General features: G+C 46.7%; 1 protein-coding gene across 1 annotated transcript; it reads right to left on the bottom strand.

Moving 5' to 3' along the window:
* Positions 1 to 2,126: 2,126 nt before the first annotated feature.
* Positions 2,127 to 22,153, bottom strand: WNT4 (Wnt family member 4). Its single transcript, XM_042480356.1, has 5 exons — positions 22,007 to 22,153; positions 7,324 to 7,559; positions 5,745 to 5,876; positions 3,945 to 4,087; positions 2,127 to 2,724 (listed from the first exon to the last, which is right to left on the bottom strand). The coding sequence occupies exons 1-5, from the start codon at positions 22,090 to 22,092 to the stop codon at positions 2,257 to 2,259; spliced, it is 1,065 nt and encodes a 354-aa protein (XP_042336290.1). The 5' UTR covers positions 22,093 to 22,153; the 3' UTR covers positions 2,127 to 2,256.
* Positions 22,154 to 26,574: the final 4,421 nt, after the last annotated feature.

Here is a 26,574-nt window from a genome sequence, read left to right as displayed (position 1 = left end):
GCATCCCGTCAGGTGAAAAACAACAGATGACACAGCCGCTTTGTTTGCTAGATCGACAGCTATCAAGGCCAATGCGATTTTAGGCTGCATCAATAGAAGTATAGTGTCTAGATCAAGGGAAGTAATAGTGCCACTATATTCTGCTTTGGTCAGGCCCCACCTGGAATACTGTGTCCAGTTCTGGGCAAAACAATTCAAAAGGACATTGAGAAACTGGAGCCATGTGTCCAAAGTAGGACGACCAAAATGGTGAAGGGTCTGGAAACCATGCCCTATGAGGAACGCCTTAGGGAGCTGGGGATGTTTAGCTTGGAAAAGACAAGGCTAAGAGGTTATATGATAGCCTTGTTTAAATACTTAAAGGGAAGTCATATTGAGGAGGGAGCTGACTTGTTTTCTGCTGCTCCAGAGACTAGGACCCAGAATAATGGATGCAAGCTGCATGAAAAGAGATTCCACCTAAACATTAGGAGGAACTTCCTGACAATAAGGGCTGTTCGACAGTGGGACACACTCCTTCCTCGGAGTGTATTGGCGTCTCCTTCCTTGAAGGTCTTTAAACAGAGGCTGGATGGCCATCTGTCAGGGATGCTTTGATTGAGATTTCCTGCATGGCAGAATGGGGTTGGACTGGATGGCCCTTGCAGTCTCTTCCAACTCTATGAGTCTATGACACAACCATGCTGGTAGAATTCAGAGTCTGGAATATCAGTATGCAAAGGGATCTTGTAGCACCTTTGAGACTACCTGTGCAAAAGGAGTTGGATCATAAGTTTTCATAGACTTGGTCTCCTTCCTTAAATCTGAAGAAGTAGACCAAGTCTATGAAACTTCTGCTACAACTTCTTCCACACAGTTAGGGACTTATTGCATGAGAAAAAGCCAAAAAGACCAGAAGAGTAGTAGCTTTCTCCATGTTTCCACGTGGCACCATAGCACTTCTGTTCCAGAGAGAGAGAGAGAGAGAGAGTCATAAAAATGTACCTTTTGTCAAACAGATTTGTCCAGTGTGACAAAAGGCAAGCTTTTATGACTGTCTCCCTGGATCTGGAACAGAATGGAAATGCTACAAGGCATGCAGAGAGGCATGAAGAAAGCCACTACTCTCCCGGTCCATTTCAGCTTTTTGTTTCTCATGCAATAAGAAAAGTCTCAAAGATACCTTTGCATACAGTGCTTGGAAGAACAAGCAGCTCTGGGAATGCCATAGGTTGGTTGGTTTTTTACACAAGGCTCTTGAGGAATAGCACTCTGCATAGAGTCAGAGACCCTTCCATACATTCCAAGGCTGGTTCTTGGTGGTGTCACACCTCCCTTTGAGATGCTGGTATATTTGCCGGTCTGACACCAAGAACTTTGAGCATCATCTGTAGCCATGTGGAGATGAGTATTGTTACAAGGTATTTTCAGTGCCCTTCTGTTCTCCCTTCCTTCCATATTTCTGTTTCCATGTTGGGCCCCCACACTGAAAACTATGTTTCCCGGGGAACCACTGCACCAAGCTTCTCCAGGAGAAGAAAAAATTCTCTAACAATCCACAGGTTTGTGATCACCACAAACAAGCACAGTAGGAGCACAATATTGTGCTCTCCCCTCCCACAAGAGCGGCTACTTTACTTCGTACCCAACATTTATGGTGGGATGGATGTGTAAAATCTGACTGCATCCGGAACAGAGCAATGATACAAGTCACTATTCCATATCCACAGATTCAATCATCCACAGCTTGAAAATATTTTTAAAGCCTATCAATTCCAAAAAGCAAACTTTGGGTTTTGCCATTTTAGGCAAGGGACACCATTGTGTTTAATGGGACTTGAGCATCCATGAGGGCTCCTGGACCCAAACCGCAGTGGATAGCAAGGGCCCACTATGTTGCTATTATCACTGCCATCTCCCCTTTTCAGGCGCCGTATTCCTTCCCAAGGTTTGTCTCTGGAAACGTCACAACCCTCTCTCTCCATTTTGGGTCAGTAGCCACAATAGCCTCAAGGTCCAGCTTTTCCCTGCAGCAGCATGGGCTCTGTCCCAGAAGAGATGGCAATAAATAAAGCAGACCAAGAATGACAACAACAAGCGCGGAAGCAACCAAGCAAAAACCAAACAAACCATTCATTATTGGAGCTTTAAATATTTTTCTTTTTTTAAAAAAAGATCTGATTCCTCTTTTGCAGTTTCTCCCAAGGCCCTCTCCCGCATTGTCTCTGAGGCCGCCTCTGTCGGATCCAAGGCGCGACAGAGGCTCCGCGTCCCATGTCACCGACAAGTGTGCATTTCCACGACTCGGTGGCACTGTTTACACTTGACAAAGCAGCACCAGTGGAACTTGCAGCTGCACCGCTCAACCACCTCCACTTCGTCCGTGTGGAAGCCACGGCCGCAGCACATCAACTCGCAGCCGTCTATGGCCTTAGAGGTCTTGTTGCAGTGCCTTCCGCTGGTGCCCAGGACGCCGTTCTTTAAGTCATGGTCACAGAAATCGGGGCTGGAGTCCAGGTAGACCAGATCCTCGTCTGTGTGCGGCTTGAACTGGGAATTCTTGGGGACCAGCACTTTAGTGGAGCCAGTCTTCCTCTGCTCCACCTCCGTGGCCCCGTCAAACTTTTCCTTCAACACGTTGCCTACTTTCCGGAAGGGAGGCATAGCTTTCCAGCAGGTCTTCACCTCGCAGGAGCCCGACACTCCGTGGCATTTGCACTCCACTCGCATGTTGTTCAGGATGGCCTAGAAGGGCAAAGCAGAGCTGGTGAGGTTCTCCTAAAGCTCAGGATTGAATTCTACTATCCTCACATCTTCCCTCCATCCCCATTTTACTCCTTCCAGAATTCATTGGACACATCTTGTATTGAGGTGGAACTGTCCTATAGCTGACCATCAGCATACTGCTAGAATTTCCCATAGAGTTGCTATAGCTGCCCTAGGCCTGATTCCCACTACCTTTTAAACCGGATCCCAAATCCCTTTGAACTGGTTCAAACAATCTGGTTCCCACTTAAACCGAATCATTGGTGCGAATCCGAGAGGGGGAGCCATGCGCTAGACCCATTTAACCCGCGTCTCTTTGATGCTGATGTTTTCCCCGTCTTTTGTGATAAACCGATTCCGCACAAGTGTGAACCAGATGCGGATCAGAATCAATTTAAATTGTATAACTTATCCTAGAAGTAAGTGTGTTTAGGGTTATACTTTAAACCTCTCCACTTTAACACATACATACATACACAATCACTTAGCACCTCCTTATAGTATACACATACACATTATTAAACGTACAAGAGCATTGTGTTTCTATCCTTTCTCCTTGTGGGACTATCCCCATTCAAACATGAAAACCAACCCGTTTTTAAGATGCTATGTCAACTTAACCTTTAACAGCATACAAATCACGCATAATATCCACATTCAAAAACCTCTTCACTCTTTTGCAACCTTATATAAAGCCTCCTTTCCCCCCAGCCCCATTTCTACCATCTCGCCCCCCAATTTGCATGTATCTGTTATATACATAAAGTAAACCAAAAAATGTGACTGTACAATAACCAAATCTGTTTATGGAGACTTCAGAAACAACCAGGGAATTCAGCTTGAGAGCCTTTCTGGCTGAAGGGTGGGATAGAAATACAGTAAATAAATAAATTCAGGAAGTTGTATGACAAAATAAAGCCAACTTTCTTTGTTCCGGTTGAAAAATGACGCTGGATTAGGAATAAAGCGGAATGTTTTCCAGGTTCCTTTCCCCTGGCTTTTGCGATAAGATGGTCTAGTTCTCCAACTGTGTCTATACTCTTCTCTTTGAGCCTTAAGGGCTCAAAACACACTGCTTATATATATATATATATATATATATATATATATATATATATATTACAACTGTGAATATGCATGAGAAGCAAACACTTCTATTCCATGGAGCCGTGACAAGATGAAAATGCTGCGAATATTACCTTCCTTCCAGCTTCATTGTTATGAAGGTTCATGAGTGCCCTGCTGGAGGAAGCTCCTTTGCTCCTTTCTCTGACGTCGACGAAAGACTGGGAAAAAGCCACTCCGTAGGCGATGTTGTCGGAACAGCCGGACCATTGGAAGCCTAGAGCAGAAGGACAATGTGTAAGGATATGGAAACGATAATGCATGCAAGTACTGCATCCCAAAGTAGGGAGCTACTTTGACTTTCTCCTCCTTGAGGTCCTGTAGACATCTTTCTTTGGCCGACAGTCCCAAAGTCTGTGGCTACCGTATCTTTTTTCCTTTATAGTCTTTCCGATGTTCAGCTGACGTTAAGGACACCGTGGGAAAAGAAAAACAGGGCATCCTCCCAGCCATCTTTTCTCCACACCTTACTCCTAGACATCACTTAACTTCTAAAGCTGAAGATGCCAGCCACAAATGCTGGCGAAATGTCAGGAAGAAACTCTTCTCAAAAAAGATAAGGGTTAGGTTTGGATTTGCATTCTAAGAAGTGCTCAGGGTAAGCATCACTAAAGGTCCTGCTAGGATCACTTGCCAAGATCCAGTAACAATTGAACCATGCTCCATTTACATCGACATGCAGTAGCTATTAACTAAGCTACATTCGGTTTTGACTAGACATTCATGTCAATGGGAAACCTTTACCTTTAAACTATGCACAGAAGCGATCTTCATTTACCATTACACTGCTGCACAGGAACACTAAATACTTTATTTAGTTCATTTTAAGTATGGTCTCGCAAGTATACAACAGCTTGGATGCTTTGTTTGCCATGGTCTTTGGACGAAGCGATAAACAATACATGAAAGCCATCCCACTACAAAAGAGATGGTCAATACAGCGTTGCCATCTTCCAGGCTGGGTTCAGGTCCTGCATCCATTTGCTGCTTCACACAATAAACAGCTAGAATGAAACAAGCATAGAGTTGGAAGAGACCCCAAGGGCCATCCAACCCCATTCTGCCATGCAGGAAGACGCCATCTAAGCATTATTGACAGATGACCATCCAGCCTCTGTTTAAAAACCTCCAAAGAAGGAGACTCCACCACTTTCCAAGGCAGCGCCTTCCACTGTTGAACAACTCTTACCATCAGGAGGTTCTTCCTAATGTTTAGGTGGAATCTCTTTTCCTATAGTTTCCATCCATTGCTGCATGTCCTAGTCTCTAAAGCAGAAGTAAACAAGCTTGTGCCTTTTTCCACAAGAGCATCTCTCAGCAAAGAAACCTTAGCATCATCATGATCATCATCACTACTTAAACTACCCCTATTACTATTTCCAATCTTGGGATGAGGTGGTCTTCAAGGTCCCTTCTACTTCTAGGACCCTAACATCTTTGCAGCAATACAGCCTTCCCCACCACAGCATGCTCCAGGGATATTTCCTTACCTTGCGGGCTGACTAACTGTAACCTTAACCCTAACCTTTCTGCTTCTAGGATCGTAGCATCCAAGCCTTGCAGCAATGTAGCTTCCCCACCAGAACATGCTCCAGGGATATTTCCTTACCTTGCGGCCTGACTAACCCTAACCTTAACCCTAACCTTAACCCTGACCCTAACTCTTCTGTTTCTAGGATCCTAGCATCCAAACCTTGCAGCAATATAGCCTCCCCGCCAGAACAGACACCAGGCATATTTCCTTACCTTGTGGACTAACTAACCATAGCCCTAACCTTAACCTTAACCCTAACAGGTCTGCTTCTAGGATCCTAGCATCCAAGCCTTGCAGCAATATAGCAATACTGCAACATGCTCCAGGGGTATTTCCTTACCTTGCGGGCTGACGCCATGCACTGTCCTGTCACAGCCACATTTGTCGAGTTCTCCGCTGCTGCAAGCCCTCGTCACGGCGAAGGCGACGCCAGCGGAGGAAATGGCGTACACAAAGGCCGCCTCCCGTGTCCCTGGCAGAAGGAGCAGGAGAGACAGCTATCTGAGTGAAGGAGTAACTTGTGCGTAAGGAGCGCACACCGATTTATCTGTAAGTGGCAACGAGGCCTTGGCCTCTCTCAGAGCCTGGCTGTTTTTTCACCCTTCTTATGTAGAAGAAGAGTTATTGCTATAGAGGTTGACTGTGTATATTTCCTTATGTGTGTGTGTGGGGGGGGGCATATGCGCCACATATGGATGTGTGCATCTGTGTGTGTGTCAGAGAGAGAGAGAGGCAGAGAGATTGGTTTAGCGGTTCTCCATTAAGTCTTGCAACACTTTAGTCCCTGCCAAGGGTGGTTAGAGAGTAACAGGCCCTTCTGTCTTGGAGGATCCTGGCACAGAGAGGACAGAGGCCTTCCTTTCGTTCCCGCAGGCTTCGACAGCCAACAGGGAAGAACACAGATGCCCTTGACGTCTCCAACGCCAACCCAAGCCTCTGCCCATCGACCAAGGATGGGAGGAGAGGAGGAAAATGAATAAGCCTCGGCGTTCAGGATATGGCAGGCATTGAGGGATTGGCAGTCCAAGCCCCCGGCTCAAGCAACCAAGAGACCTCTGAGTTAATCGAGGGTAATAGCAGACTACCGTCCGTGGGTTTTGCTCTGCGGCCGTCCCAGAGAGAGACGACTTCAGCTGCTGGTATTTCTGGCATTTCCAGGGGTAAACCTTAATAAGCAGAAAGCAACAGAGGATGCTGGGTGTATTCAAAGGGGGCAGCGGTGGAAGGAGGAAACTGGGGAGAAAGGAGCATCTGAAAGAGGCAACGAAAGCAATCCCAGTTCTAGTTCTTGTCTCTTTATGGTGGAGGAGAAAGGAGATCAGGAACTATTTGGTGCAACCGCGTAACCCAGGCTTCCATATCCAGAAGCAGAAGGCAAAGATGCGGCTTTAACATCACTCTGAACAAGTACAGATGCAGCTTTAACATCACTCCACACTCGCTGGGATTAGGGGTAAAGGACCCCCATTAATGTGGGAAAACCACAAATTAAAAAAGCACTATTATTTTTACTTGAGAGAGCACCCCTCTAGGAACCTTCAGCTTCTCCAGTGCAACTGCCAGATGTTGGTCATAGAGTCATGCCGGAGAACCTACAAATGCCCAGTGAAGTGTTTTCTCTAGGAACTTCTAAATTTTCCAGCACAACTCTATGGTCAACTTCTGGCAGACATTGCGCTGAAGGACAGAGGTTCCTAGGCAGAATATAATAATCAAACCCCCAAATAATCAGATCCGCACAAGTCAAAGCCGCAAATGCGGAGGGCCAACTGCAGATGGGTAACCGTGAAAGCTCATGCTAAAATAAATCACTTTGTCTTCAACATGTGATGCTAAAATCTTCCTTTCCCTTCCTTCCGCACCTTCGTGCTGAAACAGGAGAACAGAGCAAAACTTTTAAAAGTGTGTGTGTCCCTCACCTTGAGTTACCACTTTGCCAAAGACTGGCAGACTATCCAGCGTGGAGCAGTTCCAGCGGCGGTTGCGGAATTGAAACTGGCACTCCTCTATGGCGAGCTGTGCCCCCCGGCGCACCGAGTCCATGACTTCGAGGTTCCTTTTGCACATTTGCACTTGGCGCTGGATCAGGCCCTTGAGCTTTTCACAGGTCTCCTCCTCTGAGATGCTCCCCACCGATGACAGCTTTGCCAAATACCTGCCAGGGCAATATCCCCCCCACCAAAATGTATACATTTTAAATCGGTGAATCCAACCACCAGTCAGAAAATTTAGCATCTAAGACAACACTATACTACTAGCAGAAAACAAATGCATTTGTCATCCCTAGTTCAACCCAGTCCCAAATCCTGTGTCTTGTACACAGATGAATTTCTCCCACATCCCTTGCTTTCCCCACTTTTCCAACCGACAGATCATGGCCTCCTGGTCAGTGGTCCAGCAAGTCCTGGATTCAGGCTGATGAAAAGCTAGAGGTCAAATTTCAGTCCAAACGTTAAATGAGTTCTCCAAGGTGCTGAACTTATTTTGAGGCAAGTGTTCAGCATTTTGGATAGACTCTTTACAGTCTGGACTGAAACCCAGAGCAGATGCATTCCCCCACTGAAACTACTACATTCTTTAGTACAGAAGATCTATCCAAGCAGAATACAAAATTAAACATATTTACATTGTGCATTCACATCCTAAAACCCTACTCTTTTCTATCCAAGAATTGTGCAAAATTAAACATATCTGCATTGTGCATTCACATCCGAAAACCGTACTCTATAGTACTGAAGTTCTATCCAAATGATATGCAAAATTAAACATATTTACATTGTGCATTCGCATCTGAAAACCCCACTCTTTATTACTGAACTTCTATCCGAACAACATGCAACATTAAACATATTTGCATTGTGCGTTCACATCCGAAAACCCCACTCTTTAGTACTGAAGTTCTATCCTAATGAGATACAAAATTAAACGTACTTGCATTGTGCATTTGCATCCTAAAACCCTACTCTTTAGTCCTGAAGTTCTATCCAAACAATATGCAAAATTAAATATACAGTATTTGCACTGTGCATTCACTTCCTAAAAAAACCCTTCTTTAATTCTGAAGTGCTATCTGAGCAGTATGCAAAACTAAACATATTTGCATTGTGCGTTCACAGCCGAAAATCCCACTCTTTAGTACTGAAGGTCTGTCAGAGCATTGGTGCTTACAAATGCAGCTGTGCATGTTTTTTGGGGTAACAGCCCCTGCCCAAACACAAATACACACATTGTGCCCAGCAGTTCAACAGCCATCCTTTGTCCTCCCCAAAAGGAAAAGGATAGGACTTGCCCTGTCAGGACTAAGGAGTCCCAGTGTATCCAAGGACTATTAGCAGAAGCCAAAGCGGTCCAGAGCCAGCCAAGATCAGCAGAAGAAGGCCACCGGCTGCCAGCTCTGGCCGCCACAAGGATCCCTCCGCACGGTCAGTGTTCGGACTGGCAGAGGCTCCCTCCAAAACCACTTCCCTCCCCGAGGCCACGCTTCGCTTTTCCTGGCTTCCTTTGCTTCGCAGAGTTGGGCCTTCCAGCCGCTGGGAAATGTTGCAGCAAGCAAAAAGGAGAGAGACAGAAACCTTCTTCTCCCCCCCTTCAGACAAACCCACTGGAGACTGGCACGTCTTGAGACCCCAGCAAGCTCAAAACATCTGTTTTTGGCCTCCGTTTCCTAAGCAAAGCCAAAGGGGAAAGAAAGAGGCCAAGAAATATTCTTCATTTGTCGCTGCAAAAAAAGCCATTGCGATGGGACCCAAGCCTCTGTCGGAGGACAGGAGCTTGGAAAGGTTGCTTTTGGGACTCTAGTCCTCAGAATCCCCTGGCTAGTGGGACCACTGGGAGATTTTGGGGTTGTAGTACAGAAAAACTACAGTTCCTTTCCCAGGTTCTACTACGAAGCCAGGGCCAAACTGGGTACGACATTAAGGAGCCAGTTTTGGTTAACATTAAGGATGACATCTCCTTTGTCTACAGCCATGTTCTCCAACTCTTGGCATTTGTCTTTTGGTTTTTCAACAAAGTGCTTGCAAGAACCTGATACCACAATCCCAAACTATAAGGGCTCCTTAGTTTTCCGAACCAGGTGCCAAAATAGGCATGTTGACAAACACAAATGCTCAACACCTGAGTTAGAAAGACCCTTTCCCATCTTCCTCATTATGACTGCTGCCATTATGCACCTCACCACCAAGCTGTCACAGAATGAAATGCTCTGGTTTTGAGCATTTTGAGGCTGCCCATCTCTGCCCGCCTTGCCCATAGCCCACCCTGGACTTCCATTTGGCAAGCGACAAGGACCCTGGTTCACAATCCCAAGATGTTTCCCAGATTTTCCCAGACGATGGGCGCGTCTGACAAACTCAAATGCAGTGGAGGAGTCAAAGCCCAGCAGATCCCTTTCAAATATTTCCAAATAAAAAGATGCTCCAGATAAGAGCTTTCCCAAACAAACACTTTTTTTTACTCTTTGAGGAGGATAAAAATGAAGATAAACGTATTATTTCAAATGACAGATGGGATCGGAGCAACGGTTCTTGAGAAATACAGTTGCCAGATGTTCTTTGCTGCAGCTTCAGTTGGTTTTGGGAGAAGTGAATGCCCCTGGGCAAAATATATCTAAGCATTTTCAGGGCCTGAAAAAGCACATGATACATACTCTCCCACTGCTGAAGCTAAGCAGAGCTGGCAGAGTGGCAGAGTTTGGCATCACTGCAGATCCCAGACCCCCCCCCCCCCCCAGACACCACCATGGTGCTTCATCAATGGCTTTCCAGACAGCATGATCACATCTATGGCTTTTGCATTCCGCTGCCTTTAAACTCCATTATGCTCCATTATGTCTGCATGACACCCACACTATGCATCCAATGAAGAGAACTCTAGTCCACAAAACCCTATGTGTCTTCAAGCCTCCTTTCAAATTATGGCAACCCCATGATGGTTTTCTCTGGTAAGGAATACTCCAAGGAGATCTGCTTCTGCCTTCCTCTCAACTATAGCCTCCGGCACACGGTGAAATCCCACATCCAAGTACTGACCAGGCCTGATCCTGCTCAGCTTCCAAGATCAGATGGGATCTGGTACCTTCAGGTACTGTGGCTACGAAACCTTATGCCATAATAAAACTGATAAGATTGGGGGATGCAACCAGTCTGGCACAAGTCTCTTGTTGCTGAAAAAGATGTGTGCCATGATTCGTTCAGCGTATTTTAGCCTCACCAAATACTAGGGTTGGAAGAGGCCTGGGCCATGGAGTCCAACTCCTGTTCAATGCAAGATCTTCAACTAGGGCATCCTGAACATGGAACTGTCTAGCCTCACCACTTTTCCAGGTCATTGTCTCCATTGCTCTTCCCATCAAGATGTTGCATCTAATGTTCAATTGCAACCTACCCTCCAAGTCTTGAGACTCTTTTGGATGATACCCAGAGAAGGAGACTCCACCATTTCTCCAGGTCAATGTCCTCATTGCCCCAGTGCTTTTCCAATCAAGATGTATCTTCTAACGTTCAATTTCAACCTACCCTCCAAGTCTTTAGCAAGATGCTGTATTTCAAGTGTAAAATAAAACTGTCTTTTAATTGAGGCCGCGTCCGCAATTCAGAAACAGTGGAGTTTGACACCGCTGTAACTGCCATTTGCGCCATCCTATGCACTCTTGGGATGTGTAGTTCGTTGCGGCACCAGAGATCTCTGACTGAGAAGGTGAAATGTCTTGCAAAAGTCCAAACCCCAGAATTCGACAGCATTGACCCACAGCCATCCAAGTACTGCATTTCTACAGAGGCGATGAAGCCTTGTACTGTATTGCGACCCATCAGGTCCAACACTGGAAGATATGTAGGATATAAAATCAATCAACACAACAGAAGTTCAGCTTTTCAGACTAGTCCAGCAGAGAGCGCAGTGTCCTAAGAACAGAACTGGGGGGAAAAGAGAGCAATAATCCAACCTGCAAACAAAGCCCTGGGCCCAATTGCTAGTCCTGATTCAATCAGATGCCAAATGCCAAGTCAACACCTACATAAATCCTATGGATTCAATGGGTCTAATCCAGGCGGTGCCAGAAATGGGACTTGGGCCAAAGGCTGCAAGGGTTCCTCAGCCTCCGCTTCTGCCTTTCTTGCATGCAAGTGTGGACAAGATAGGCAAAAACCACAGACCATCCCATGATGTTTTCTCATTGCAAAGCACAATGCCTGCCCATCAATGTCAGCCAGTCCCTTTCTCTGAAATAGAGCCTACAGCACCTGGTATTCATTGGCGATCTCCCATCCAAGGATTAACCAGCACTGCCCATGCTTAGCTTCCAAAACCAGATGGGATCCGGTGCCTCACGTTGTCAGCAAATGGCATTTTGGAGTTGCATTTTACGGCCATCCCTTTCGCTGCAGAGAGTCAGTGTGTACATCTTAAAACTCATTGCAAATAAAACGTCGGGGCATTTTGCATCTCCAACACACCTGCCAAACATTTTTGTTTGTGCACCCTTGGATCACCCACAAAGGTCCCAGCTGTGGCTTTGCCAGGTGCCAAGAGAATTGCCAGTGGGAATGCTGTCCGCCAGTTAACCTCTTGTCACCAAAAGCGGAGAGGATTGTGCCAACTCCGAAGAACAGCCCTGCCCTCTCAGACTAAGCTCTGGAGCTTCTTCTGCCAGCAAAGGGCAGGGGAGAAATCCCAAGAAACCAACCAATTTTCTTGCAAAATGAAAGTTCAGTGTTTGCAGCAATCAATGGAAGGAGAGGAAGGAGGAAACAACCCATAAAGTTATGCAGTCAACCCACAATATCCATTGATTCCTTATCCATGGATTCAAGCACCCATGGCTTGAAAATATATAAATTCCCCAAAGCAAACCTAGATATTGCCATTTTATATAAGGAACACCATGGTGTAGTGGTTTGTATGCTGAACAAGGATTCTGGAGACTAAGGTTTGAATCCCGCTCGCCCATGAAACCCACTGAGTGACCTTAGGCAAGTGACACTCTCTCAGCCTCAGGGGAAGGTCATGGCAAACCTCCTCTAAACAAACCTTGCCAAGAAAACCCCAGGATAGATGTGCCTTAGGGTCGCCATAAGTCGGAAATGACTTGAAGGCGCACAACACACACAGGGAGACCATTCTACTAGGCCATTGTATTTAATGGGACTTGTGTATCCACTGATTTTGGTATCCATGGGAGGTCCTGGAACCAAACTCCAGCGGATACCAAGCACCTACTGTCAAGTTAAGATTTTAACTCTAAGTACCCGATCCACCCCAGATTATTTGCCCAATGGAAAGAAGGAGACAAAGCAGCTAGAGAAATAACCCATGTCTCTCTTCGGCCATGGGGTTAAAAAGACAATGTGTTGGAGATGGATTACCAATACATTGCAATCCCATTTTGCAGTGGGACCTTCTTATCTACCAGGGTTTGATTCTGGGACCCTCCATGGATACCAAAATCTGTGGATGCTCCAGTCCCATTATATACAATGGAGTACTAAATTGGCGCCCCTCATACAAAATGGCAAAATGAAGGTTTGCTTTTGGGAATATTTTTCAAACTGTGGATAGTTGAATACATGGATATGGAAGGCTGACTGTACGCCTTCTCCCCCAGTTTTAACCCCAAACTATTAAAATACATCAACATAAAAACCCTCTTTGACAGTAACTGAGGCTTAGGGGAGGCCTCTAATAATGCTCCCATGGGAAGGGGATCTGGCCTGCAGGGACCATTTTGCACCATTTTGGAATCCCACGAAGGCCATATCTAACATGGCCTGAAGTTCTTCATCCCTGATATAGGATTAACATCTAGTGGGACTTTGCCCCACCTTCTGGTCATGAAGCTAAGCAAGTTACCTTAAGCCAATGATTTTCCTTCACAGTGGCATCACAAGGGTTGGCATCGCCCGGTACGATCCGTACCCCTCGCGCTCTCCTAATGATGCCCCTGTTCCCTCGCAAAGAACTAGAGCTTGGAAACATTGCCCCCATTTGGACTACAACTCCCAGAATCCATCATCCAGCATGGTCAGTGGCAGCTTTTCCAAACCTTGCTCTCAACCTAGTCAACCACCGAATGCTACTACTAATAAAATGGAAAGCAGAGCCAGTTTTATTTCCCGGGGGGGTGCAATGGGCAGGCTCTATGCCTAAGTAAGAATGAAGACTGGAAATTAAACACAAGCGTTTCCAGCCCAACAGACCTTGCCCACACCTTCTGCCCCTTTGGCACAGACACTTCCTCGGGGCACAGGAGAAAGGAAAACATTTACTACAAAACAACCAATCCGCTTAGCAACTGTAAGGGTACCGCTTGGCTCTTTCCAAGTCGAGGCTTAACCCCAAGGGCTGCGTTGCCACACGCTTCCCCGCCCTTATAAAACAGAGAGTCGGGGAGGAGTGGCTGGCATCATGCCCTGATCTCCTCAGAGATGCTCTGAACCCTGTCTGGCACGTAGGTGTCCCGTGGTGCCCTTTTGGGAAGCCGGGAAATACCTGAGCAAGAGGAGAAGGTAGATTTCAGTTGAATGTTGGTAGAGATACTGTGCCATTGTGGAGACCTGCTTGGCCAAGAGAACCCAATGGGTGCCCTTGGCCAGGTCACACTCTCTCAGACTCAGAGGACAACAAGGGCAAACCTCCTCTGAACAAATCTTGACCTCCTCAATAAAAAACTCAATAAGTTCGCTTAGGGTTACCGTAAGTTAGAAATGACCTGAAGACACACAACCACAAGAGCGGTTTGGGAAGAAAAGCAACCCATTTGAAAGGTGGTGCTGGAAGAGAGTTCTCCCAAAGTGACCGATAAATGGGTCTCAGAACAAATCAAGCCAGTATCTTCCTGAGAAACCAACATGACTAGACTGAGGCTATCCTACTTTGACCATATCATGAGAAGATATATTAGAAAAGAGAGCATTATAGAAGCATAGAGTTGGAAGAGACCTCAAGGCCCATCTGCTCCAACCCCATTCTGCCATGCAGGAAAACACGATCCAAGCACTCCCAACGGATGGACATCCAGCCTCTGTTTAAAAGCCTCCAAAGAAGGAGACTCCACTGCTCTCCAAGACAGGGAGGCATAGGGAAAAACAAAGAAGACTGCATTAGTCTTGAGCTTGCAGGGCCTGAGCAAGGCTATGGAGGACAAGGTTTCTTGCAAAGTTGGAGATCTCTCATTCATAGGGTCACCATGAAGCGAAGCAGAGAGATTCAGAAATGGAATCATTGACTGGGAATAGAGCAAACCATCGGCCAACAGGAGTAGAGACTGGCCCAACCATGTGTTATGGGTGTTCCACCTCGAGATTTCTTGGGATGGATTAGATGGCCTCCAAGACGTTACGATTTTGCAATAAACATGCTGCCCTTCAAGGCCTGCTCCTTTCTGCCACCAAAACATGGTGACTTTAAAAATGAGAGACAGAGGTATCCATTGGTCAGCTCCTCATTCATACTCCACTCCAGATTGAGTCTCTGGAGATCTTCAAAAAGAGTCTGGACAGCTACCTGCTGGGATGCTTTCGCTCAACGATTTCCAAACTTTATTCTTCTGGGGGGTTTGGGGGGCTTCAGTTGCCAGATGTTTCAGCCAATTTTGCCAATGGTCAAAATGTCCAAAACGTCTGTAGGACCAAAGTTTGGGATTCAGTGCTTTAGCTGGAGATCTTGCACTAAGCAGGGTTCTCAAACTTTGGTCCTCCAGGTGTTTTGGGCTTCAGCTTCCAGAAACCCCAGCCAGCTTGGCCAACAGGCAGGAATTCTGGGAGATGAAGTCCAAAACACCTGGAAGAACCAAGTTTGGGAACCACTGGGTGGCCTGTGGATGCATGCTTCCAATTGTATGGTTCTGTGAAAAAACCGCAGAGATGTTCTGAGCAGAAAAACTGCCAAATGGGAAAAGCAGTCCTTTCCCAATCCCATGCCGCAGTGATTCCCAAACTTTGGTCCTCCAGGTATTTTGGACTTCAGCTCCCACAATCCTTACTGATGGCCAAGCTGGTGGGGACTTCTGGGAGCTGGAGTCCAAGAGATTTGGAAGACCAAGGTTTGGTAACTATTGCCATACCGGCATCTCGGTATGTTGTTGTTGCTTTATTAAAACAGGAGAAAGAAAATATGGGGGTGGTTGCGCATAACGTGCATTTGCTTCGAGAGCTCTGATAGAAATGTTGCCTTTTCTGCGAAGTGATGGAGAGGGCGAGTCTCAACAAGCTGAAGAAAGAAAAGAAAAGAAAGAAAGAACCCAAACACCCTCTTGTCGTATTGTGAAATGCTCCCCTGAGCATCAAACCACACATTTGGCAGGCACAACTCCACCAAGCCGCCCAAAGAGAAAGTGAACACCTCTGTGCTGGCCTAAAGCAACAGGGAATGCCACACGCACCTGGGCACACAAGTGCCAGGAATTGGGCCAAGGAGAGCGTGCCCATGCGCACAGCGGCCAACCCTCACACCACCATGATGTGCATTTGCCTATTGTGACCCACAGCTAGGCATGGAGGGAGGGGGGTCCACTAAAAAATGCGACAGGACCAGGCGCATTCCAACCCAGAGAAACCTTCCAAGCATTTCATATCTCCCGAAAGTCATCTCACTCATGGGAGCTGCCCTCCGGCAATCTCGCCTCTTCTGGATGTCTGTGGAGAGGAGAAGAATGCAACAAAGCTCCTGTCTTTTGACCTCTTATGCTTAAAGTGCTTAAAACATATCCAGGGGTAGCTGCGTTGGCCGTAGAGCAAAGCATAGTAACATCCAAACCCCACAAAACCTTTATCAGTCCAAACGAAATGCACAAAGTACATGTTGCAAGCTTTCAAACCTCCACTGGCCATAAGCACAGTAACATCTACAAAACAGTGATATCTTTATTGGCTAAGCTGAATGCACAAAAAGACATGCTGCGAGCTTTTGAAGCGCCACTGGCCATACAGCAAAGCACAATAACATCCAAAATCCATAAAACGGTGATATCTTTATTGGCCAACACAAATGCACAAAAAGACATGCTGCAAGCTTTCGAAGCTCCACCAGCCAAACAGCAAAGCACAATAACATCCAAAATCCACTGAACAGTGATACCTTTACTGACCAACTCAAATGCACAAAAATACATCTTGCAAAGTTTCGAAACTCCTCTGGAACAATAGCATCCAAAATCCACCAAACAGTGTGGATCGAACCAACTCAAATGCACAAAATATATGTTGCAAGGTTTCAAAGCTCCATTGACTTCTTCCTTGGGCAAAGGGGTTGAAAATTATACAGAAGAAAGAAAGACATGACAGTGTTAAGTCACAGACACATTTTTAACACCTTTGCATGTTGGAGAAGCCAGTGGAACGTCCTGGACTTTATGACTCTTTGTATCCCAGAACCCATATGGCCAGAAGACACCACACTGTCTCTCCGATATATATATGTGTGTGTGTGTTTCAAGAGCAAACCAACAGCACTTCTCCCATGTTTGTCACTTCAAAATATCGATGTTGCTGTTGTGTGCCTTCAAGTCATTTCCGACTTATGGTGACCCTAAGGCCTAACCCTATCATGGGGTTTTCTTGTCTGGTTTCGGGTTTGCAATGGCCATCCTCTGAGGCTGAGAGAGTGTGACTTGCCCAGGGTGAGCGGGGATTCAAACGCTGGTGTCCCAGTATCCTAGTTCAACACTCCAACCACTGTGCCATGAACTGTCTGTCTGTGTGAAGTTGAAGGCTTTCATGGCTGGCATCCATAGTTTTTTGTGGGTTTTTCGGGTTATGTGGCCATGTCCTAGAAGAGTTTATTCCTGACATTTCTCCAGCATCTGTGGCTGGCATCTTCAGAGAAGGCCATTCATCATCTCTGCAGATGCCAGCCACAGATGCTGGCGAAATGTCAGGAAATAAACTCTTCTAGAACATGGCCACAGAGCCCCCCAAACCCACAAAAACTGTCTGTCTGTCTGTCTAAATATCCACCCATCCCTCCCTCCCTCCATCTATCTATCTTTCCATTTGCTTGTTGGGATGAGTTACGTCTCCCATCCCTTTCTTCTGTCGTTGCTCTTGCCATCAAATGCAACCTTGTCCTTTGGGAGGAAGGTGAGAGACAGGCCTGCTTTCCTCCACTTCTTCTCCACCTCTCCCCATCCATTGCTCAGCAGCCGAGACACACTCAAGCAAGACTTTCAGGATGCCTCTGGCACATTTTCTCCAAGCTTTGCACCCGAGACGAGTCGCAACAGTTACACACCAAGTAATGCATCTGGTATGCGGCGCGGGTCTCCCCCCGACCAGCCCCTGTTCCCGATTCCACCCTGCCCTGGGGCTGGATTTTTTAAAATCTAGGTTAGGCACCGAGAAAGTCTAACTTGCATTGGGAACGCATTGGGAATGCAACCAGTTTGAAGGCTGCAACCCAGTGGACAAAAGTGACTCTATAACTGAGCCAAACATCCCATCTCCCCCCTTTCATTGCTTATGTGGGTCTTCCTCCCCCTTTGCAAGCATTGGGTGACCATGGGAAAGTCACAGACTCTCAGCCTCAATGGCAAACCCTCTCTGAACAAATCTTCCAAGAAAACCCCCTTAGGGGTTGGAAAAACAGACGTATCGGAACTATATGTTGCCTTTTCTCCTCCTCCTTTCTTTTTAAAAAGATAAATCAATTTAGCATTATAAGGTTATACTGAAATGGCATTTTTGCATTATGCAGTGGGCTCTTGGATACCAAAAGTTGTGAGTGCTCCCTTCCCATTAACTACAATGGCAAACAGTTCCCTTATATAAAATGGCAAAAGCAAGCTTTGCTTTTGGACTATCTATCTATCTATCTATCTATCTATCCATCCATCCATCCATCCATCTATCTGGAATATGGACATGGAATATTTTCATGTCATGGATGTTTCAGTCCGCAACCATAACACCAAGTCAGCGCATTATGCCCCAGTTTTGTTTCGTTTCATGTTCGAAAACCTTTGGAAGAGCCCTAGTGCAGATCTAAGAAATCCCATTAAAAGCCAAGGATGACAACCGCCAGCAAAAGCCAAGGAACTAGAAAACAAGAGCTTCTCCAGAACAATCCAGAAAAGCCCTGCATTGGCTCAGACATACTGAATACATACTGTATATACTCATGTATAAGTCTAGAAATTACATGCCCCTATGTTTTACCCTCGACTTATCCATGCATCAAAATCGCATCAAAATCAAGAATCGTGGCCCCAAAACTTGCCCTCGACTTATCCATGAGGTCGACTTATAGTGGAGTATATACTGTATCTCATGAATGTATATACTAGGATGGCAGTCAGTATGATCACTCAATTGAAAATCTTTTGAGTGATTCAAAAGAGGCCACGAAGAACCAGGTTGCAGATGATGATGTTATATTATGGCAATTCCTTTCAATGCATAGGCAAAAATACAGCGGCAAGGTGTACCATTTTTGGAAGGTGCACCATCCATCCATCCATCCATCCATCCATCCATCCATCCATCCATCCTGGCATAGGGAAGGGAATGTCTTTTCCAAGGTGCCTGTTGCAACAGATGCAGGGACCATCAAAACCCAGCAAAAAGCAATGCTGGGAATTGTCATAGAATCATAGAGTTGGAAGAGACCGCAAAGGCCATCCAGTCCAACCCCATTCTGCCATGCAGGAAATCTCAATCAAAGCATCCCGGACAGATGACCATCCAGCCTCTGTTTAAAGACCTCCAAGGAGGGAGACTCCACTCCACTCCGAGGAAGGAGTGTGTTCCACTGTTGGACAGCCTTTACTCTCAGGAAGTTCCTTCTAATGTTAAGCTGGAATCTCTTTTCCTGCAGTTTGCATCCATTGCTCCAAATCCTGTTGTCTGGAGCAGCAGAAAAGAAGCTTTCTCCCTCCTCAATATGACAGCCCTTCAAGTATTTAAACAGGGCTCTCATATCACCTCTTAACCTTCTTTTCTCCAGGCTAAACATACCCAGCTCCCTAAGTCTTTCCTCATAGGGCTTCATGGTTTCCAGACCCTTCACCATTTTAGTCACCCTCCTTTGGACACATGGCTCCAGTTTCTCAATGTCCTTTTTGAATTGTGGCGCCCAGAACTGGACACAATATTATTCCAGGTGGGGCCTGACCAGAGCAGAATACAGTGGCACTATTACTTCTCTTGATCTAGACACTATACTTCTATTGATGCAGCCTAAAATCGCATTGGCCTTTTTAGCTGCCGCATCACACTCTTGCCTTCTAGATGTTCACAGACTCTCTGTTTAAAGATCTGCTCCAGAATCTTTCCTGGTATCATCTTGGGCATCACCAAGGAAAGCCTTGATATCGAGTGACCACCTACAGTTCCTGTTATTGAATGCCAGCAGTCCCAATGACAACATTCATATCAAGAAACAGAAATGATTCCAGTCCCTTAGAACAGCTAAAAGCAACTGCAGTGATAAACTCCATAGACACAATTTCTCATGCTTTGCGTTATGCCGACTCTATAGAGAAACATGAAGCTAAGCAAGTGCTAACTTCCAAGACTTCCCTCCAAATAAATCCCATCACTCTGCTTTTACATTGGCAAGCAAGGACCTTTTTATTCCATCCGATCTGGAACAAATCTGTCTTGTAAGGACCACCATCTACTGTCTCGCTTTCCTTCTCCATTTTAAAGCCACTGTTCCAGTTGATATTTAATTCTATAGAACTTTGCTCCTCCAGATGTTTTGGACTTCAACTCCCAGAAGCCCCAGTTGAGCATGACCAACAGTCATGAATTCTGGGAGACGAAGTCCAAAACATCTGGAGGACCAAAGTTTGGGAACCACTCCCATAGAGCATGGTACCATTTGAATGTTAATGTGTGGCCCTCCGGATGGGAATGGACTGCAATTCCCAGCAGCCTTTCCCAGAAGAGCCAGGTAAGAGGAAGGCAAGGAGATCTAGCTCCACAAAATATGGAGAGGCACATGATTCCCATCCATCGCTGGCTGGGGTGGGAGTTATGGGTTATGCAGTACCACTGCATTTGCACAAATGATCCTACTTTGAAGCATGGATGGAAAACTGACATTGGAAAGTTGCATGCTTTGATGGAGGATCCTTGGTTATCTTTCCTAAGCTCTGCTTGAATCATATCAAAATGTTTGCATTTGAGGTTTTTAACCAAATAAACAGTGATACCTGCCATGCCCCAAAATCTTGTGCATCCAAGCAAGGAAGCCCCTCTCTTGACCTGTCAATTTCTAGCCCTTCCATGGTTTGCAGATGCCAAGGAAGGCCAATGCAATTTAATGCCACATCTGTTGTTGTTGTGTTGTTGTTGTTGTTGTGTGTGCCTTCAAGCCGCTTCCAACTTATGGCAACCCTTAGGCGACCCTATCGTGGGGTTTTCTTGGCAACATTTGCTCAGAGGAGGTTTGCCACGGCCTTCCCCTGAGGACTGTGGGACTGCAACTCTGGAGACCAGGGTTAGAATCCCAGCTCGGCCATGAAACCCATTGGCTGACCTTGGGCAAGTCACACTCTCTCAGCCTCAGGGAAGGCAAGGGCAAACCTCTGAACAAATCTTGCCAAGAAAACCCCAGGATAGGTTCGCCTTGCCATACATTGGAAATGACTTGAAGGTACATGACAACAACAACAATGTGCATTTCGGTTGGCCCTATAAATGTCTCACAATTGAATGGATGTGGGCTAATATCCTACTTTGCAATATGGCCAAGATGCCCCCCCTCCCAAAAAAAATCCTCAAAGGGCTACAGATCCCTTTGCAAGAAAGGAAGAATGAAAGGAGGGCCGAGAGAGAAAAGAAGAAGGGAGGGAGGAAGGGAGAAAGAAGGACAGCAAGAAAGCAAGAGAGGAAGTAAGCAAGAAAGGAAATAAGCAAGAAAATAAGCAAGGAAGAAGGGAAGGAAGGAATAAGCAAGAAAGAAACGAAAGAAGAGAGGAAGAAGGAAAGCAAGGCAGGAGGGAAGGAAGGAAGAGGCAAGAAAGCAAGGGAATAAGGAAGAGAGAGAAGGAAAGCAAATAAGCAAGGAAGGAAGGAAGCATGGAAGGAAGGGAGGAAAGAAAGAAAGAATATGGAAAGCAAGCAAGGAATGGAAGAAGGGAAGCAAGAAGGCAGGGAAGAAGGAAGGAAGGGAAGAAAGCAGGAAAGGAAAGAACGAAGCCTGGAAGAAAGATTGAAGGAAAGCAAGCAAGGAACAGAAAAGAAGGAAGGGAAGAGAGCAAGAAAGCAAGCAAAGATTGAGGCATGGAAGCAAAGTAGAAGGGAAGGAAGGAAGGAAAGAAGGGGGTATGGAAAAAAGACAAGGAAAGGAAGGAAGGGAAGAAAGTGTGGAAGGAAAGAAGGAAGTATGTAAGAAAGAGAGAAGGAAAATAAGCAAGGGAGGAAGGGAAGGAAGGAAGGAAGGAAGGAGCATGGAAGAAAGAGAGAAGGAACGTAAGCAAGGGAGGAAGAAAAGGAAGGGATAGAAGGAGGCATGGAAGAAAGGTAGAAGGAAAGCAGGGAAAGAAGGAAGGGGAGAAGGGAAGCAGTTCAGGGAGGGAAGCCAGGAGGGTGCTGGGTGCCAGGGTCGGGGCACCTGCTGCCGGTGCCAGCCTTGCCCTTGCCCCTTGGGGGTCTGTCTACTCACAGCCAGTTGCTGGCGTTGGCAGAGAAGGCGGCGAAGACGAGGAGGAGGAGGGAGCGGAGGAGGAGGTAGCCTCCCGGGGGGCTCATGATCTCCTTCCCGGCCGGGGCTCCGTCCTCCTCCGGCTCCTGCTGCCTCTGCTGCTGCTGGGGCTCCTTCTGCTGCTGCTGCCCGGCGCGGAGCCTCACTCTCGGCCAGAGGAGGCGGAGCGCAGCCGAGGCAGCCTCCGGGCGGAGCGGACCCACAGCCACCCACGCCCCGCTGCCAGGGATCTCTAGTTCCCCCTCCAAGGCACCTCCTGGGCACACAAGGGCTGCTGCAGGCTGCAAGATGGGCAACACTGGTGGGCATTCAGGAGCAGTTGGCACTTCAGTTGCTCTGCCAACTGCAAAAGGGGCAAATGCAGCTGACACTGCCATTGCTGCCAACTGCAAAAGGGGTAAATGCAGCTGGCAGCCAATAGTCATTGGCACTCAAATGACTGCCAACTGCACAGGGCCAAAGTAGTTGGCACTTCAATGACTGCCAGTTGCAAAGGGCCAAAGTGGTGGCACTCCAAAGCAGTCAGGATGCCCATTGCTGCCAACTCCAAAAGGGGCAAATGTAGCTGGCAGCCAAGAGTCATTGGCACTTCAATCCCTTGCCAGTTGCAAAGGGCCAAAGTGGCGGCACTCAAAGTCAGCTGGGATGTCACTTAATTGCAGACTGCAAAGGGCAAAAGTAGTGGGCACTCGGGGGTAGTTGCCAACTGCCAAGGGCCAAAGTAGGTGGCACTGCCATTGCTGCCAAATGCAAAAGGGGCAAATGCAGCTGGCAGCCAGGAGTCGTTGGCGCTTAAATGACTGCCAAGTGCAAAGGGCCAAAGTAGTGGGCACTCAGGAGGAGTTGGCACTTCAGTTGCTACCAACTGCAAAGGACCAAAGTAAGTGGCCCTCCCAAGCAGTCACGATGCCCATTGCTACAAACTGCAATAGGGGCAAAAGCAGCTGGCACCCAGGAGTCACTGGCACTTCAATTACTTGCCAAGGGCCAAAGTAGTGGCACTCAAAAGTAGTTGGGCTGTCAATTACTGACAACTGCAAAGGGCAAAATTAGTGGGCACTGAGGAGTAGTTGGCACTTCAGTTATTGCCAACAGCAAAGGGCCAAAGTAGTTGGAACTTCAGTTACTGCCAACTACCAAGGGCCAAAGTGGTGGCACTCCAAAATAGCTGGGATGTCAATTACTGCAAAGGGTAAAAGTAGTAGGCATTAAGGAGTAGTTGGTACTTCTATTACTGCCAACTGCAAAGGGTCAAAGTGCTGGCACTCAAAAGCAGTTAGGATGTCCATTGCTGCAAACTGCAAAGGGCAAAAGTAGTGGAAACTCAGGAGTAATTGGCACTTAAATTGCTTCCAGTTACAAAGGGCCAAAGTAGTTGCCACTACAATAATTGCCAACTGCAAAGGGCAAAAGTAGTGGCACTCAAAAGTAGTTGGCACTTTAATTACTACAAACTGCAAAGGGCCAAAGTAGTTGGCACTTCAGTTATTGCCAACTGCAAAAGGGCAAAGTAGTGGCACTCTAAAGTAGTTGGGACGTCAATTACTACAAACTGCAAAGGGTCAAAGTAGTTGGCACTTCAGTTGCTGCCAACTGCAAAGGGCCAAAATGGTGGCACTCCGAAGTAGGGGGGATGTCACTTGCTGCAGACTGCAAAGGGCAACATTAGTGGGCACTCAGGAGTAGTTGGCACTTCAATTATCACTGACTGCATAGGGCAAAAATAGTTGACACTTTAATTGCTGCCAACTGCAAAGGGTCAAAATAGTTGGCACTCAATTAACTCAGGAGAAAGGAGGAGACAAGGCAGACTCTTGCCCTTCCCAGTTGGCTTTGGCAAAAGCAAACTGCTGCAGCACCGCTCGGCTTATAGGTTTGCCTTCATCTATGTCTTTAGCTGCCTTGACCTCACTCTGATGTTGCTTGACCAAATGCGTATCTGTTTTCAGGTGAGAGTTTGGGACAGTGGTGCAACACCTGATGCGCATCGCATCATGCGGAGTTTTGGGTGACGCAGACTTAATATAGGACCTGAGTTAGCAAAAGCCCTTGTGGTTCGAGGCAGAAGGCAAAGGGTTCTCCATATCTGCTCCAGCGCCCAAGTGCTGGGATATTGCAGCGTCAAGGATCACCTGCCGAACAGAAGCGTTACTGAAGCCTATGGAAATGGCATGCGATCCTATGCGCTGGGGCGCTTTCATTCCAGCGTCGCTCGGAGATTGACGGCTCTCGATAGCAGATAATTCAAGACCCAAATTTGTCTGCTCCTTGGACTCCATCCAAAACGAAAATGGGGAACATGTTGACAAATTTCAGTAGCTTGGAATCCGGTTGAGCGAGCCGCGGGATTATCGTGGCGCAACGCAAGTGAGAATCCCTTTTCTTCTTCTTCTTCTTTTCCCTTTAAAGAGGAAAAGGTCATGTGCAGCAGAAACTTACAATGAGATTTTCGAACGCCGCTCCGTTCCAGCGTTGCGTTTTCTCAGCTCTTCTGCGCGACCAGGGGTTTTGGATTTGAACACAGGGCACCATAAACGTACTGAACATAGGTACTCAAGGCTGCCTAAGGATGCTAAGAATTTTCTAGACTAAGAGGGTGAGCAAGGAAGAAGTATTAAAGTGTGCATATGTGCCATCAAATTGTCGGTTGACTTACAGCAATTCAAAATTGAGACGAGACTCTTCTAGATTGGCTTGAAGAACGATGAGTTCTTACAATATAGTTCCATGGGATTTGCCATCATCTCTATGGCTGCACTGCCATTTTGTTGGGATTCCTGCACTGAGCAGTGGGTTGGACTTGGCGGCCCATAGGACATAACTAGGAGGTGCGGAGGGTGCAGATCACACTGGGTGACACCTCAGAGTAGACTGGTGGGAAAGGGTGCCTTCTGGGTCTGCCATCTTCATAGCCATCCTCATACTGTACCCAGACTTTTTAAACACAGTCAACACTGCCATCTTCATACCCATCCTGTGAGGCTATTCAAGGCATTACGGAGCTATAGGATGTTACCATTAAGCAACTGGAATGAGCAATCGTTGCTGATCTGCCATATATCATCCAGAGATCAACCAGTGGACCCAGGTTTACTATGTCCTCTCCTCCAGTGTGGCTTCACAAAGTCCCATCAAAACCAACTGAGGATGGAGCAAGCTTGTTTTCTGCTGCTCCAGACACTAGGACATGGAGCGAAGGATGCAAACTACAAGAAAAGAGATTCCACCTCAATTTTAGGACGAACTTCCCAAGAGTAAAGAGCTGGTTGACATGGAAGATGCTGCCTTGGAAGGTAATGGAGTTGCCTTCTTTGGAGCTTTTCAGGCAGAGACTGGATGGCCATCTGTTGGGAATGCTTTGATTATACAGTGGGACCTTGTTATCCTCTGGGGTATGGTTCCAGGATCCCCTGTGGATAACAAAATCCATGGATGCTCAAGTCCCATTAAATATAATGGCATAGCAAAATGGTGTCCCTTATATAAAATGGAAAACCAAGGTTTGCTATTTGGAATTTATACTTTTTTGGAATATTTTCAAGCAGTGAATGCTTGAATCCGCGGATAAAAAATCCTTGGATAAGGAGGGCCGACTGTAATATTCTTTCTTGGCAGAAGGAGGTTGCACCGGATGGCCCCTGGGTTCCCTTCCAACTCTATGATTATACGGATGGAGATTGATTTCCTCCCCAAAACGTTGCAGCAGGAAGGCTATGGAAGATGCTAAGATGGCAGAGTCTTCTTTGGAGGGCTTTAAGCAAAGGCTGGATGGCCATCTGTTGTGGGTGCTTTGAGGGTGCATTCCTGCATGGCAGAATTGTGTTGGAATTCATGGTCATAGAATCATAGAGTTGGAAGAGACCCCAAGGGCCATCCAGTCCAACCCCATTCTGCCATGCAGGAACTCACAATCAAAGCATCCCTGACAGACGGCCATCCAGCCTCCGTTTAAAGACCTCGAAGGATTCTATGATTCAATAGGACTTACATAGGACTGTGAGCCGTGAGCCAGGTAGGCTCTGAGAGAGACAGTTCCTCGTCTCTAATGGAATTAGCTCTGCTAATTGTTGTTAAGGTCGACTTTAGCATTTGGAATATTCTCCAGCTATCACCTGCCATTACTATACTACTGCTTTGCTAAGGAAGATCAGTGCAAAGAGGGTTCGCACGTTCTGGTTGAGTTCCTTCTCTGGACAGCGTGCTGCGCCGTCGGATGGAAACCCAGAGGCAATCTCCTTACATCAGCCGTTCCTTTCCTGCGCGAGGAATCCATTTCGCCGAGGGTCGGTTCAAAATGTACGGCAGCGAAAGAATTATTAACTCGAGAACCAAACCAATCCACCTCCCTCGCCTTTTTGGACGCAGGTCTCTGTATTGGACAAACTTGCAGGTTGGGGGGGAGATTTGAGCACAGATTCAAATGTGAAGCTTACATACATACATACATACATATTCATGTTATAGTAATAAAGCCATCAAAGCATATCCTGGTATAAATGAAATCTTAGCAACATTTTACAGATGTTTCC

Source organism: Sceloporus undulatus, chromosome 7 (assembly GCF_019175285.1).
Source record: "Sceloporus undulatus isolate JIND9_A2432 ecotype Alabama chromosome 7, SceUnd_v1.1, whole genome shotgun sequence".
NCBI classification, from domain to species: Eukaryota; Metazoa; Chordata; class Lepidosauria; order Squamata; family Phrynosomatidae; genus Sceloporus; species Sceloporus undulatus.
Note: the sequence above shows the minus strand (reverse complement) of the source record. Positions and strands in the feature narration are given on the sequence as shown.

Bases quoted from the DNA above. Each gene is read 5' to 3' on its own strand.
- WNT4 (XM_042480356.1), bottom strand. From the start codon at position 22,092: ATGAGCCCCCCGGGAGGCTACCTCCTCCTCCGCTCCCTCCTCCTCCTC. The intron at 5,877-7,323 runs GTGAGGGACACA...TCCTTCTGCCAG, and splicing joins TGGCAAAGTGGTAACTCAAG to GGACACGGGAGGCGGCCTTT. The intron at 2,725-3,944 runs GTAATATTCGCA...TTGCCCTTCTAG, and splicing joins ACAATGAAGCTGGAAGGAAG to GCCATCCTGAACAACATGCG.